Source organism: Calidris pugnax, unplaced genomic scaffold, assembly GCF_001431845.1.
Source record: "Calidris pugnax isolate Ruff unplaced genomic scaffold, ASM143184v1 scaffold469, whole genome shotgun sequence".
NCBI classification, from domain to species: Eukaryota; Metazoa; Chordata; class Aves; order Charadriiformes; family Scolopacidae; genus Calidris; species Calidris pugnax.
The window spans coordinates 530377-543932 of NW_015091303.1; the positions used below are offsets into that span (position 1 = coordinate 530377).

General features: G+C 54.5%; 2 protein-coding genes across 2 annotated transcripts in view; both read right to left on the bottom strand.

The window, feature by feature from the left end:
* The window catches only part of LOC106899162 (histone-lysine N-methyltransferase SETDB1-like), a 13781-nt gene extending 6384 nt beyond the window's left edge, over positions 1-7397 (bottom strand). Inside the window, exons 1-6 of the mRNA XM_014960850.1 lie at positions 7129-7397; positions 6605-6743; positions 3852-4010; positions 2041-2643; positions 1655-1771; positions 1177-1346 (exon numbers count right to left, since the gene is read on the bottom strand). Coding sequence (XP_014816336.1) covers positions 1177-1346; positions 1655-1771; positions 2041-2643; positions 3852-4010; positions 6605-6743; positions 7129-7315 — 1375 coding nt within the window. The 5' untranslated portion in view covers positions 7316-7397. The remainder of the gene's footprint in view (positions 1-1176; positions 1347-1654; positions 1772-2040; positions 2644-3851; positions 4011-6604; positions 6744-7128) is intronic.
* A 169-nt stretch (positions 7398-7566) lies between these two features.
* LOC106899148 (histone-lysine N-methyltransferase SETDB1-like) overlaps positions 7567-13556 on the bottom strand; it is a 13916-nt gene continuing 7926 nt past the window's right edge. Inside the window, exons 5-11 of the mRNA XM_014960831.1 lie at positions 12824-12982; positions 12280-12481; positions 10853-10926; positions 10316-10506; positions 9285-9414; positions 8780-8918; positions 7567-8438 (exon numbers count right to left, since the gene is read on the bottom strand). Coding sequence (XP_014816317.1) covers positions 7934-8438; positions 8780-8918; positions 9285-9414; positions 10316-10506; positions 10853-10926; positions 12280-12481; positions 12824-12982 — 1400 coding nt within the window. The 3' untranslated portion in view covers positions 7567-7933. The remainder of the gene's footprint in view (positions 8439-8779; positions 8919-9284; positions 9415-10315; positions 10507-10852; positions 10927-12279; positions 12482-12823; positions 12983-13556) is intronic.

Below are 13556 nucleotides of genomic sequence, written 5' to 3' on the forward strand. Positions count from 1 at the left end.
AGGCCCTGGGCAACCTGGTCTAGTTGGGGGTGTCCCTGCTGACTGTGGGGGGGTGGGACTAGATGACCTTTGGAGGTCCCTTCCAGCCTGGACAACTCCATGACTCTATAAACAGGACCAACACTGCCTTATCCCAAAGCTGGGCTGGGAAAGGACCACGTATGACCCTAATACTCAAGAGAATGAAAACCTGAAGCCCGTGGCTGATTTAAAGCAGTTGGGGGTGTCCCTGCTGACTGTGGGGGGGTGGGACTAGATGACCTTTGGAGGTCCCTTCCAGCCTGGACAACTCCATGACTCTATAAACAGGACCAACACTGCCTTATCCCAAAGCTGGGCTGGGAAAGGACCACGTATGACCCTAATACTCAAGGGAATGAAAACCTGAAGCCCGTGGCTGATTTAAAGCAGACCCTCTCTAACACCCAGGCTCCCACCAAGGAAACCTCCAAAGAGCAGCTCAAACTGGGCCAGTTTTTCTCCTCTGTGGGGCTGGAGGTGAAGGGCGTAGCACAGAGGGGATATTAAGGGTGAGAAACCCAGAGCAGCCGCCCTCTCTAATGCCCAGGCTCCCACCAAGGAAACCTCAAGCTCAAACAGGGCAAGTTCTTCTCCTCTGTGGGGCTGGAGGTGAAGGGTGTAACACGGAGAGGATATTAAGGGTGAGAAACCCAGAGCAGCCGACCTCGGGCGATTGCCCGTGGCCGGTTTCGTTTCAGAGTTAACGCAACCAGGCTGGGCAACTTCTGCATTTCATCACCCCGTGCCCACGTCCCGGCCACGGGCTGGGTGTCAACAGGAAGCGGGTACAGAGGAGGGTGTCCATCCACCCCCCGCGGGCAGAAACGGCCCCGGGGACCTGAACCCCCTGACTCTGGCACCGTGGTTCGGAGCCGGGCAAGGGAAGGGCATCCAGGGGGAAATCCAAGTGCTGCAAGTTCCTCCTCCGAGTCCTCACCTTCCCATCCAGGAAGAGCTTTGTGTTTTGCCCCAAACAAAGGCGAAATCACAGGCCTGACACAACCAGGTCTGTTCAAACACTTATTCCCCTCGCCCTCCTTAACCAAACCACAGCAAATTCCTCTCTGAACACACCTCAACCGCTGAGAAAACCACGTTTTTTCACTCACAGCCCCCGAGGAGAGGTTTCTCCCTCCCTGTGGGGCGAGATCCTACCTGCGTAGATGCAGACGAAGGAGCCTTTCGCGATGTCATCGAGGCAGCGGATGCCCCAACCTTTGTTCTGGGTCTTGAACAACTGGAGCCGGACCTGGAGGCCGTGCTGGACCAGGCGGTTGGTGCACATGTTGATGTTGCACTTGCACCTCTTGTTACACTCGTAAACACTGAGAAGAAAGGAAAAAAGTGAGGTTTTTTTCCCCCAGGAAACCATATCCCGGGGTTGGGTGTGGTACTGATGATGGTGAGAAGGGACTTGCAGCAGCTCCAAGCTCCTCGGAGCAGGGGGAGTGTGGCCACCAGGATTTGGGGCAACACACAGCAATCCCAGGATGGGAATTGGGAGATAAATCAAGATTTGAGGCAGGTTTTCAGTATCTGCACGTAGCTGTGGGAGATGTCACCTCTCTGATAGCACCAGGGGCTGAGTTTTTGGGGCTGGGTGTTTGGGAGGGAAGGAGAAGACTCCACTCACCCCGTGGGGAGACACTCCTCCAGCCGCTTGTGCTGGTACCCCGAATTGGGGTTGATCTGCCCTCCTGGGGTGCAGCCCGTCGCCTGGACCGTCAGCTGGTGACAGGCACATTTGGATCTAGAGAGAGACACAGAAAAATCACCCACCCGTCCACCAGAAGTTAATCTTACCCACGGGTTTTGCAGGAAGGCAAAGAAACCCCATCTTTCTGCAGGTGCGAACACAGAGACGGGCTTGACCTGGAGTCAAATCCGTGCCCCAGCAGAGCTGTGAGGGCTCAAAGCCCAGAGAGGGGCCACCCTGGGGTGTTTTCAAGGCAGGAAGGACCATCCAGGTCCTGCCCCCCACCCTCCAAGCCCAGGCAGATGTCAGGAGGGGTCACCTACTTGTCTCTGCAGCCGTCTTTGCAGTCGCAGCCCACCAGGAACTCCCAGCTGGTGTTGATGTAGACCCCTTTGCCGGGGATGCGCTCTTTGCTGTAGGCCACCTGGGGAGGTGGGGTGTTGTCAATCTCGTTGACACAGGAGAGGGGGACATCCTCCCTGCCCTTGGTGATGTCGGCGATGTAGTAGTAGGGTTTGTAGGGTTGGAACTTGCGATCCACCAGCACGTAGGGATCCAGGCAGAACATCTCCAGGAAGAGGAAGTCGCAGTCCGTCTCGAAGAGGTAGCGCTCGATCTCCTGCATGGTCCTCAGGCAGAGCCCACAGGGGGTCTTGTAGAGGACGTGGAAGCCCATCTTGCGGTTGACGCGCCGCCGGGCCGTCATCCGTCGGAAGTCGTAGAGCAGGGGGATGAGCAGGGGGTTCTTGCTGCGGTACTGGTCGCTGCGGATGGGCCGGACGCGGGACAGGCAGGTGAAGCTGCAGACGTGGGGCAGGTAGAAGAGTTTCTCCAGAGGAGCTCGGTAAGGGGGCTCGTTGGGGACGCGGTCCATCATGCCGTGGAAGGGCTGGGCCGTGCCGCTGCCCGCCTGGCCACCGGGGAGCCTAGGACAGGGACAGGGACACACTGAGGAACTGCAGCTTAAGGAAGAGTGGTGCTTTCTCAAAATGCAAAGGGATTTCAGGCACGTAATTCAAAGAATCATGGAGCTGTAGGGTTTGGAAGGAACCTCTGGAGATCATCCCGTCCAAACCCTGGCCAGAGCAGGGTCACCCAGAGCAGGTCCCACAGGATGGCATCCAGGGGGAGTTTGAATGTCTCCAGAGAAGGAGACCCCACCACCTCTCTGGGCAGCCTCTGCCAGGGCTCTGCCACCCTCAAAGTCAAGAAGTTCCTCCTCATGTTGAGATGGAACTTCCCCTGGTCCAGTTTGTGCCCATTCCCTCCTGTCCTGTCCCTGGGCACCACTGGAAAAAGCCTGGCCCCATCCTCCTGACCCCCACCCTTGAAGGATTTATAAGAATTGATCAGATCCCCCCTCAGTTTTCTCTTCTCCAGACTAAAAAGACCCAAGTCCCTCAACCTTTCCTCAGCAGAGATGTTCTAGTCCCCTCATCATCCTCACAGCCCTTTGCTGTTCCCTCTCCAGCAGTTCCCTGTCCTTCTGGAACCAGGGGGGGCCCAGAACTGGTCCCAGTTCTCCAGATGTGGCCTCTCCCAGGCAGAGCAGAGGGTTAATTCCTATCAAAGCAGCTGCTAATTACACAATGTGACACCCCCGTGGACTTAGTCCAATTAGACACCAGCCCCGGTGTCCCTTGGGAGGCCCCAGAGGGAATGTTACCAGCAGGAGAAAACTCAAAAAACTCCCCCAAACCGGAGCTGGGGAAGCAGAAACAAGCACAAGCTGGTTGTGGCCTCAGAACTGGGATCAACAACTTCTCAGCTGGGGACTGACGGTCACAAAGCCACGGCTGGGGAGAAGCCACCTGCAGGTTTCCATTAAAAACAGGTCCTTACAAGCTTTCTGGGGCTGGGAGGAAGAGGAGTCCTCTACAAACACACAGGGTGGGAGGCTTTGGCCAGGGTCCCACTGGGACAAGCCCTGCTCAGAAGTGATAAGAGACCCTCCAAGCCCAAACCAACCACAAAAACGTGACAAACGGTCGTCTGGGAGGGAGAACAAGAAGAGAAACGCTCAGTATGGGACAAAGTGGTGAATCAAGGTGTCCCTCCACAAGAAAATAAAGCCAAGGAGCATCATCCCAAGCTCTCCCTGGGGACGTGGGGGTTTGGGGGAAGCTCTGCTCACCGGTGCTGCGGGGCCGCTCCGCTCCTGCCCGCCGGAGGGGTGTCACTCAGGACAGGGGACGAGGGTGACGATTGCCCGGAGCCCACGGAGCCAGGACGGAAGGAAGTGCTTTTCTTGGCCACTTGCTTTCTGGCCTGGGCCAGCTGACTGTCGGAGCATCTGCACGGGGGAGGAAGGGAGGAGATTTGCAAGAGGCACAGCCCGAGGTGGGATTTAGAGAGGGGTGGGGGGAGCAGGTAAAATAACACTCCGCCACTAAAGTCAGCAACAGTGCCCCGTCCCAGCAAAACAGATTTTTTTTTTCCTAAAGAGTGTGAAAATCAGCCCATTTCGGACTCCTTGTGCCGCAGGGATCCCACCACAACCCCGGCCAAATGCCATAACTCGGCTACGTCTAAAAGCAGCTTCCAAAATACTGCTATTTATTGGGAATTGTGGCACGAGGGCGAGAGGGAGCGTAAGGAGGATGCCCAAGGCTTTGTGTTTCGGGAAGCCGGACAAACCAGTACGTGAAGAAACCCCTGCAAGAGGAGAACCAAGGGTTTGCAGAGGCTGAGTGAGTGCTGCGGGTCTGGGCAAGGGGAGGAACACCCAGTCCTGAGGACTCTCTTGTCCCCAGTGAGTAACGAGGTAAGATTGTGCCAGGGAATGGCTCCGAGGGGCCCCAAAATGCCTCCAAGGGGCTCCCAAACACCCCCACAGCCCACAGCCCCAGGAATGACAGCATGGAGGTGGGAGGCACTGGAAGACACCGACCCCGAGGGGCCCCAAAATGCCTCCAAGGGGCTCCCAAACACCCCCACAGCCCCAGGAATGACAGCAGGGAGGTGGGAGGCACTGGAAGACACCGACCCTCACCCTCTGAGAGCACACCAGCGGAGGTTTTCAACCCATTTACACTGATTAAACAGACCCCCACCCCAAACCAGCCCCTGGTTTTCCCCCAGAAGTAGAAGAAAGTGGTTGTTATCGGGGTGAAAAGGGGGCAGACAGAGCAGGACGGGGGGTGACCGTTTCTGCAAACATCTGCCTTAAAAGCAAGGTGTTAATGCACATCTCAAGAGGAAAAAAAAGCTTCTATCAACAGGCTTGAAAGAGGCAGAAAAGGGTGAGAGCAGCAAACTGGCACCACAGAAGCCGAAAGCGAGAGCAGAGAGGGAAGAGAACCAGGCCTTCCTCGGACTAAACAAAACACTGGAGTGAAGAAACCATTCTCTCAGTTTTAATGATCTAAAACCAAGGTGTTTTTGACCCAACAGCGTCCCTCGGGACAACGGGGACAGGGACAGGGACAGAGCATGCTGCCTTCAATCAGTGTTAAAAAAGAACTGTCAGTCAATATTAAAAAAGAATGGTCTTTAAGCAGTTCCTGCTTTGAGGGCAGGGAAATGTCCGTAGTGTTGGTTGTATCGGATCAGAAAACAAGATCCTGGCGTCAAAGACTTCGTGGGGAGAGGAAAAAAAAAATTAAAAAGTGTTTCTTGTAACAACTGTGAAATGGAAGAGGAGGGATTGGTCAGCCAACACGACTCAGGCTGGCTGATCGCCCCAGTCCAACTCCATCGTCTTCGTTGCAGGTCCTTCCTCCAGCCTCGAGGCTTCGGGGTGTCCTCAGCAGCCCCAGAGCTCTCCCTCTGCTCCTGGCTGGGGCCCAGGCTGATGGTGGAGGAGCTGCTGTTGCCCTTCTCTCGCTGGAGCAGACTCCTTCAGTGTCAGCCTCTCTTCTTGGTCATATAAGAGACGAGGAACGAGGCTATCACAGCTTCAATTCCCAAATCTTGGTCAGAACGGCGCAGGAGGAGTGTTTCCAAGTCAGACCCCAACATCCAGGGGCAGAAGGGGCACTGGGAACCCCCTCCTGAGACCCAAGGCTGGGGGCAGATGGGGTTTCTTAGATGCTGCTACGCTTAGACAGCATCTGGGAAATAGAGATTGACGTGCTGCACGGGTTCCTTACAGCTGGGACATCTCCTCTCTCCCTTCTGCCCGTGGAGCAAGGCACAGTCGCAGCAGAAGACGTGCTGGCAGGGGACCAGGCGTCCACAGATTCGGATGGGGAATCCACACTGGTGGCAAAAATGAACGGGGGCAGCGTCTCTCTCCCCTGACAAGTTATTCAAGTTCCAGAGCGAGCGCTCAGGGACCCTGGTGGTGCTCCCTTCATCACGAGGCCGAGTCCTTCCTTCATCCAGGCCTCCTTCAGCACTAGCCTGCACCTCCGAGAAGGTCCTGCTTGGGCCCCTGGTGGCACGGGGCAAGTGGGTGACTTGGCCGTGGCTCAGGTTTATCAGGTTTGGTGCGTGACCACCGAGCCCAGGCACCGGTCCCGAGTTCTCAGCGCCTCGTAAGCCATCGAGGTCTGCCAGCAGGTCAGTCCAAGTGGAGGAAAACAAGGCAGCCGGGGGCCAGTGCCTGGATCGTGACACGAGGGAGCAATTCAGATTTTGGGAAGAGAAAAGGAGCAGCAAAGGTTTCTAACTTGGAAATACATCAAGTTGCGAAGCTTTAGCCCTGCGTAAGGCCGGGGGGACACTGGGCTGTCAGCTCTCCCGCCCCCAATTCCTCATCCAGAGGCTTTTATCTAGAGTGTCCCCCTGAAAAGCCTGACTAAAACCAGTTTGTAACTGGGAAACAAAGCCACGGAGGAGACCTGAGGATTGCTCAGAAAGGGTGGTGCCTGAAAGAGCAGAGTGCTGGAGAGGAAAGGCAGGAGGAGGCAGTGGTGGGAGCAGAGAACTGACTCGGGTACTTACTCCATCTCGGGGGGCTGCGGAGAAACGGAGCGTGCGGCCAGGGAGGCCGCCTGCATTTGCTCCAGAGCTTTGTACTGGGTACCAGCTCCCGTTAAATCCTGGGTGTACTGGACCACAGGCCCTTTGCTCCTCACAGCACCTGGCGGGGAAGGGCGAAAAGCAAAAGTATCAGCAGGGAAAAGTCTCCACCATCATGCAAAGTTTGTTGCGCCAGCCACAAAAGATTCATTCAGTCCCCAAAGGTGTCTGCAATTAACGCTGGGTCGCTCACTGTGCCCCAAATCACAGCCCATCACCCCAACCAGCTTCTGACCACTCTACACGACCACGGTTTTGTGGCATCTTCATGCCAGGAGAAAAGAATCCCCTTGTAAATATTAAACCTCCTGGAGTTCTGCTAAAAAAAAAAAACAAACCACCCAAAATCCACCCCACCAAAGCCAAACAAAACCCAAAACCTGCCCCCGCCAGCCCGCAATGAGCTCACTCCAATTCCAGGATACACATAAAAAGATGCCACACACCGACGTTGGGACGTGTCCTCGCTTGTCCACTTTGCTTCTTCTCTTGGGTGGAGGCCGTGGAGGTTTTCATGCTGAACATGGGCTCCAGGCGCGTGGAACCCCGGTAAATCCACTCGCAGCGTTTGTCATCCTGCAGCAAGGAGAAGGTGACACTCACAGCACCTATGGGCTGCCAGAGGGACCCCATCAGCTTTTAGGTGAGCAGGACCCAAAGGAAAAGAGGGAAAGCCTTGAGCTGGAGGCTCTTGAAAGACCACGGCCAAAGGCAGGAATCCATCAGGGCTGGGGGAACACTCCAAACCACCCAAATCTAGAAACACCAGGAGCCCAAAGTTCAAATGCAGTTGTGTTTTCAGCCCAACAAGTGGCTGACGAGGCACTGCTGGAAAAGGAGGCTCCCTCAGGAAGACAAATTAACACAAAAGCCAATCTGCTGGCTGATTGTCCCAGTCCAGCTCCATCGTCTTCGTTGCAGGTCCTTCCTCCAGCCTCGAGGCTTCGGGGTGTCCTCAGCAGCCCCAGAGCTCTCCCTCTGCTCCTGGCTGGGGCCCAGGCTGATGGTGGAGGAGCTGCTGTTGCCCTTCTCTCGCTGGAGCAGACTCCTTCAGTGTCAGCCTCTCTTCTTGGTCATATAAGAGACGAGGAACGAGGCTATCACAGCTTCAATTCCCAAATCTTGGTCAGAACGGCGCAGGAGGAGTGTTTCCAAGTCAGACCCCAACATCCAGGGGCAGAAGGGGCACTGGGAACCCCCTCCTGAGACCCAAGGCTGGGGGCAGATGGGGTTTCTTAGATGCTGCTACGCTTAGACAGCATCTGGGAAATAGAGATTGACGTGCTGCACGGGTTCCTTACAGCTGGGACATCTCCTCTCTCCCTTCTGCCCGTGGAGCAAGGCACAGTCGCAGCAGAAGACGTGCTGGCAGGGGACCAGGCGTCCACAGATTCGGATGGGGAATCCACACTGGTGGCAAAAATGAACGGGGGCAGCGTCTCTCTCCCCTGACAAGTTATTCAAGTTCCAGAGCGAGCGCTCAGGGACCCTGGTGGTGCTCCCTTCATCACGAGGCCGAGTCCTTCCTTCATCCAGGCCTCCTTCAGCACTAGCCTGCACCTCCGAGAAGGTCCTGCTTGGGCCCCTGGTGGCACGGGGCAAGTGGGTGACTTGGCCGTGGCTCAGGTTTATCAGGTTTGGTGCGTGACCACCGAGCCCAGGCACCGGTCCCGAGTTCTCAGCGCCTCGTAAGCCATCGAGGTCTGCCAGCAGGTCAGTCCAAGTGGAGGAAAACAAGGCAGCCGGGGGCCAGTGCCTGGATCGTGACACGAGGGAGCAATTCAGATTTTGGGAAGAGAAAAGGAGCAGCAAAGGTTTCTAACTTGGAAATACATCAAGTTGCGAAGCTTTAGCCCTGCGTAAGGCCGGGGGGACACTGGGCTGTCAGCTCTCCCGCCCCCAATTCCTCATCCAGAGGCTTTTATCTAGAGTGTCCCCCTGAAAAGCCTGACTAAAACCAGTTTGTAACTGGGAAACAAAGCCACGGAGGAGACCTGAGGATTGCTCAGAAAGGGTGGTGCCTGAAAGAGCAGAGTGCTGGAGAGGAAAGGCAGGAGGAGGCAGTGGTGGGAGCAGAGAACTGACTCGGGTACTTACTCCATCTCGGGGGGCTGCGGAGAAACGGAGCGTGCGGCCAGGGAGGCCGCCTGCATTTGCTCCAGAGCTTTGTACTGGGTACCAGCTCCCGTTAAATCCTGGGTGTACTGGACCACAGGCCCTTTGCTCCTCACAGCACCTGGCGGGGAAGGGCGAAAAGCAAAAGTATCAGCAGGGAAAAGTCTCCACCATCATGCAAAGTTTGTTGCGCCAGCCACAAAAGATTCATTCAGTCCCCAAAGGTGTCTGCAATTAACGCTGGGTCGCTCACTGTGCCCCAAATCACAGCCCATCACCCCAACCAGCTTCTGACCACTCTACACGACCACGGTTTTGTGGCATCTTCATGCCAGGAGAAAAGAATCCCCTTGTAAATCTTAAATCTCCTGGAGTTCTGCTAAAAAAAACCACCCAAAACCCACCCCAAAGCCAAACAAAACCCAAAACCCGCCCCCGCAACGAGCTCACTCCAATTCCAGGATACACATTAAAAGATGCCACACACCGACGTTGGGACGTGTCCTCGCTTGTCCACTTTGCTTCTTCTCTTGGGTGGAGGCCGTGGAGGTTTTCATGCTGAACATGGGCTCCAGGCGCGTGGAACCCCGGTAAATCCACTCGCAGCGTTTGTCATCCTGCAGCAAGGAGAAGGTGACACTCACAGCACCTATGGGCTGCCAGAGGGACCCCATCAGCTTTTAGGTGAGCAGGACCCAAAGGAAAAGAGGGAAAGCCTTGAGCTGGAGGCTCTTGAAAGACCACGGCCAAAGGCAGGAATCCATCACGGCTGGGGGAACACTCCAAACCACCCAAATCTAGAAACACCAGGAGCCCAAAGTTCAAATGCAGTTGTGTTTTCAGCCCAACAAGTGGCTGACGAGGCACTGCTGGAAAAGGAGGCTCCCTCAGGAAGACAAATTAACACAAAAGCCAATCTGCTGGAGGACAGGGAGGTTAAATTTGCAGGTGCACGACGTCTCCGCCGTTATCTAGACGGGAAGGGAGCCAAGACAGAGAGCACATCTGATTCCTTTCTGCTATTTGGGGAATTTGAGCAAGCAGAATATCGCAGCTTCTGCTCAATTTTCCTCCTGCTTCTCCCACCAGCAGGTGTGTTGGGGCAGAAGACGTGGCTGGGTGTTCCCACCAAGGCAGGGACCAGGACACCACACCTGCAGGTGATGGATTTTGTTCCTTATTCATCTCCCACTTTAAAACTTCACAAGCAAAATGCTTTAAAAGGCGTTTTGAAGCTTTCCCCGTGCAAAGGAGGGAGTCTCACTTTCGTGGAAATTGGAAGTTTGACACAAAACACCTGTTTGCTCCAGGTCTGACAGTAGTAAGGAAACCAGACTTGATCACCCCAACAGTCCCCACCCAAGACTCCAGTTTAAGCCCATCTTTCCCTGCTTTTAATGGGAGGAGGGAAGTTGCCCTACCAGGAAGAGGATTTTGACCAGCCCAACAGTCCCCCCCAGACTCCATTTTTTAGCCCATCTTTCCCCGCCTTTAATGGGAGGAGGGAAGTTGCCCTACCAGGAAGAGGATTTTGACCAGGCTGCCGTCCACTTCTTCCACTCTGGATTTCCACCAGGTCCCTTCCCACTCCGTTTTGATCAGCTGCCCAGTCTTCAGCAGCACCATGGGGCGGTTGGGGTAGGCTGTGATGTACTCCTCGATGAAATCCCGGCAGGAAACGTCCTCTATGTCTTCCCAGGTCTTTTTAACTGCTCAGAAAAGAGAAGAGGAAGAAAGACCCTTACAAAGAGAAGCTTTGCAAGAGATCCCAGCTGAGATCCCAGAAGAGTCATGCAGCCACCCTGAGTGGCTGGATTTTTGGTGGTAGGGCATCCAACCACGCTATCGCACCCAGAGTGCGAGGAGTCACACTCACTCCTGCAGTAATAAATCACTATTTCCTCCAGCTTTGTAGGGAAAGCAAAGGTCTAGAGGCACAGCACCGGAGGGGACACGCAGTCTGTCCCCTGGCCTTTGAGCCCAGGCTCTTTTATAGACCCAAAAACTCCCCAGCCTGTTTCAGTGGTGGGACAGGGAGAGGCAGAGAGCACTCACGGGGCCGGCAGATCGGGTACAGCTCCCACTCCTTGACGTAGGACGCGTAGCCATCGTCAAAGAAGATCAGGAACCTGGGGAACAGCAAAGGGAACAAGCATTGGAAGTTGGAATTAGCAAGGCAGCTGGATAAAATGCAGCTCCGTAGTGAGAGGGGAGCACCCCTCCTGTTCCCCTGCCTGTCCCAAACGCCCTCAAATCAGATATGGTGGGTGAGAACAGACTGAAGTGACCATTTTTGCCAGGAGATGATGGGTTTTGCAGCACTGCCACTTCCTGGGCTGTTTCAGAACAGCTCTCCCCCTGCCCTGAGTCATCCCTGTGCCCCCAAAGCCAAACCAAAGGCTTCCCAGTGGCACAGCCCAGCCAGGGCTCCCTCCCTCTGCTCCATTCCCTCTGTGTCTCGGCCACAGGAGGTGAAGGACGAGAAAACACAGTTTAATTGCTCCGAATCTCTGCAAGAAAAGGTATTTTTGGAGCCCTTGGGACTAACTTAACTAGAGGGAGAGGGCTGGGGACACCTCCAGGGCTCCATCTGCAGACAGGAGAGAGCATGAGAGAGTCCTCGGTACCGGGGGCCGGGACGGTGACACCCCCAGGGCTGGATACACAGACCCAGATAAAGGTTGCATTATGAGAGATCAGTGTTACAGCCAGTCCTGGCCAGGAGGAGTAAACTTGCAACAGGAGTAATAAATGCAGCTCATTTTCAGTTATTAAAGGTGTATCAGATAGAACTTCACACAATCAGGCATTTCTGGCAGGTCCCCATTGGGAACAGACAGGGCGATTAGACCCTCCACGAGTCGCAGAGGGACCACAAGCCTGAACCACAGGGTGGGAGGAACCTGGTCCCTTATTTAGAGGTGACTGAAGAGCAGCTTTAGAGCTGCTGCTCCTTCTCCCCGAGCTCTTTGGCAGCGCTGCTGGCGCTCACCAGGGCTCCCATTTCCCAACGCTGCCCGTGACGCCCCGAGCAGCGCAGACTCACACCCCTGAGATCATCTGAATGAGCCACCAGATACAATTTCTGACTCGGGGACACGAGGAATTGAGTGGAGGCTCCACCCAGAGCCCTCAGAGATAAGAAACACCAAAGAAACAACATTCATCCACGGAAAGAGCAGGAAAGAATTTAGTGCTCTCAATAGCAAATATACAAATAGACCTTTTTTCCCTAAAACCGAATGAAAACGAAGAGAGAGGGATACATGACTGAAGGAGAATTAATACCTGTCTTTATTCTTCACGTTTGGGGTTTCAGCCACGATGCCAGCGTACAGCCAAACCTGATTCCCATCTTTGTATTTGGCCACAACCCTGCTGCCCACGTAGTGCTTCTCGGGCGAGGGGTGATAGTCGTAAGCCCCTAAAACTGAACCAAAACAAAGAGAGAGGGATACATGACTGTGAAGGAGAATTAATACCTGTCTTTATTCTTCACGTTTGGGGTTTCAGCCACGATGCCAGCGTACAGCCAAACCTGATTCCCATCTTTGTATTTGGCCACAACCCTGCTGCCCACGTAGTGCTTCTCGGGCGAGGGGTGATAGTCGTAAGCGATGTGATTGCCAGAAAGCAAACTCTTCCCTTTGTTGTCAAACTTCACTTTGTACTTCTTACCAGCAGCTGGAAGACATTTCAAAAGGGGCAAGGTAAAGAAAAGCCAAGGGATTTCACACAAGAAATCCAACACTATGTGCCATTCCCATCCAAGCTCAGGAGTTCACTGAATTTTAGAGTTGGAAGGGACCATAGAGATCATCTAGTCCAACTCCCCTGCTGAAGCAGGATTGCCCAGAGCTGGAGCATGTTACTCAGGACCAGAAATCATTTTGTAAAGTCAAATATTTTTATGGAGCTGTGCTGCTTTCGCAGCTCCTTTCAGGTGGCAGAAGAGGGGACCTGCTCCAAGCCCTGATGAGCATCACCCACCCAAAGCTTGGTGACAGCAGGAAGGAGGGGACGTACCGACAGTCTGGATTGCAATCAGAGTCCCTTTGTGCCATGTTTTGGTTCTCTTCTTGCCCAGGATCCTCATGCCAACGTTGAGATCCCCATCATTGCTGAGATCACCCCCGGCTGCCGCAGGGCCAACGGGCTGGGCACTTTCCTGAGGGGTCTGTGCATCTGCCCGAGGAAAAACCACCAGAAAATGGGTTAGAAACCACTCAAAGGCTCCTGCTTTCACGTTTGGAATTGGGAGAAGATGTGTTGGACCTGAGAGAGGAGCTGCTCTTTAGCTTTTCTTTACCCCAGCCTAAGTGTTTTGGTTTTACTGGACGGAGTAACCAGAGAGTGAGGCTGAAACAGCATTAAAATGCTTTTACGTTGTAAAAACTGCACCATCTGTGTGTCCCTTCTGACAGGTTTAAACAGGAATTTGGAATCACTATCTCCTAATGCATCTTTCCAGGGGGGGGAAGAACAGTTATTTTCTATCAACGGGTTCAGGACTCAGCCAGGAGTGGGGTGAGGGCACCCCAGCCCCAGGGAGCTCCCAGCCCCTCACCTTTTTGTGCATCCTGGGCGTTTGTTTTCTTGTTCACGGCGTCCATAAATCTCTGAACATCCTGGGCAGACTTCCTCATGGCAGCCATGGCTTCCCGCAGCTGAAGGGAAGGAAAGAGAAAGAAAATATTGAAAAACCTCTTCTTTTTTTCCACTTCCCCCCCACCCCCCCAAATACTGGAAAAGTCCACCG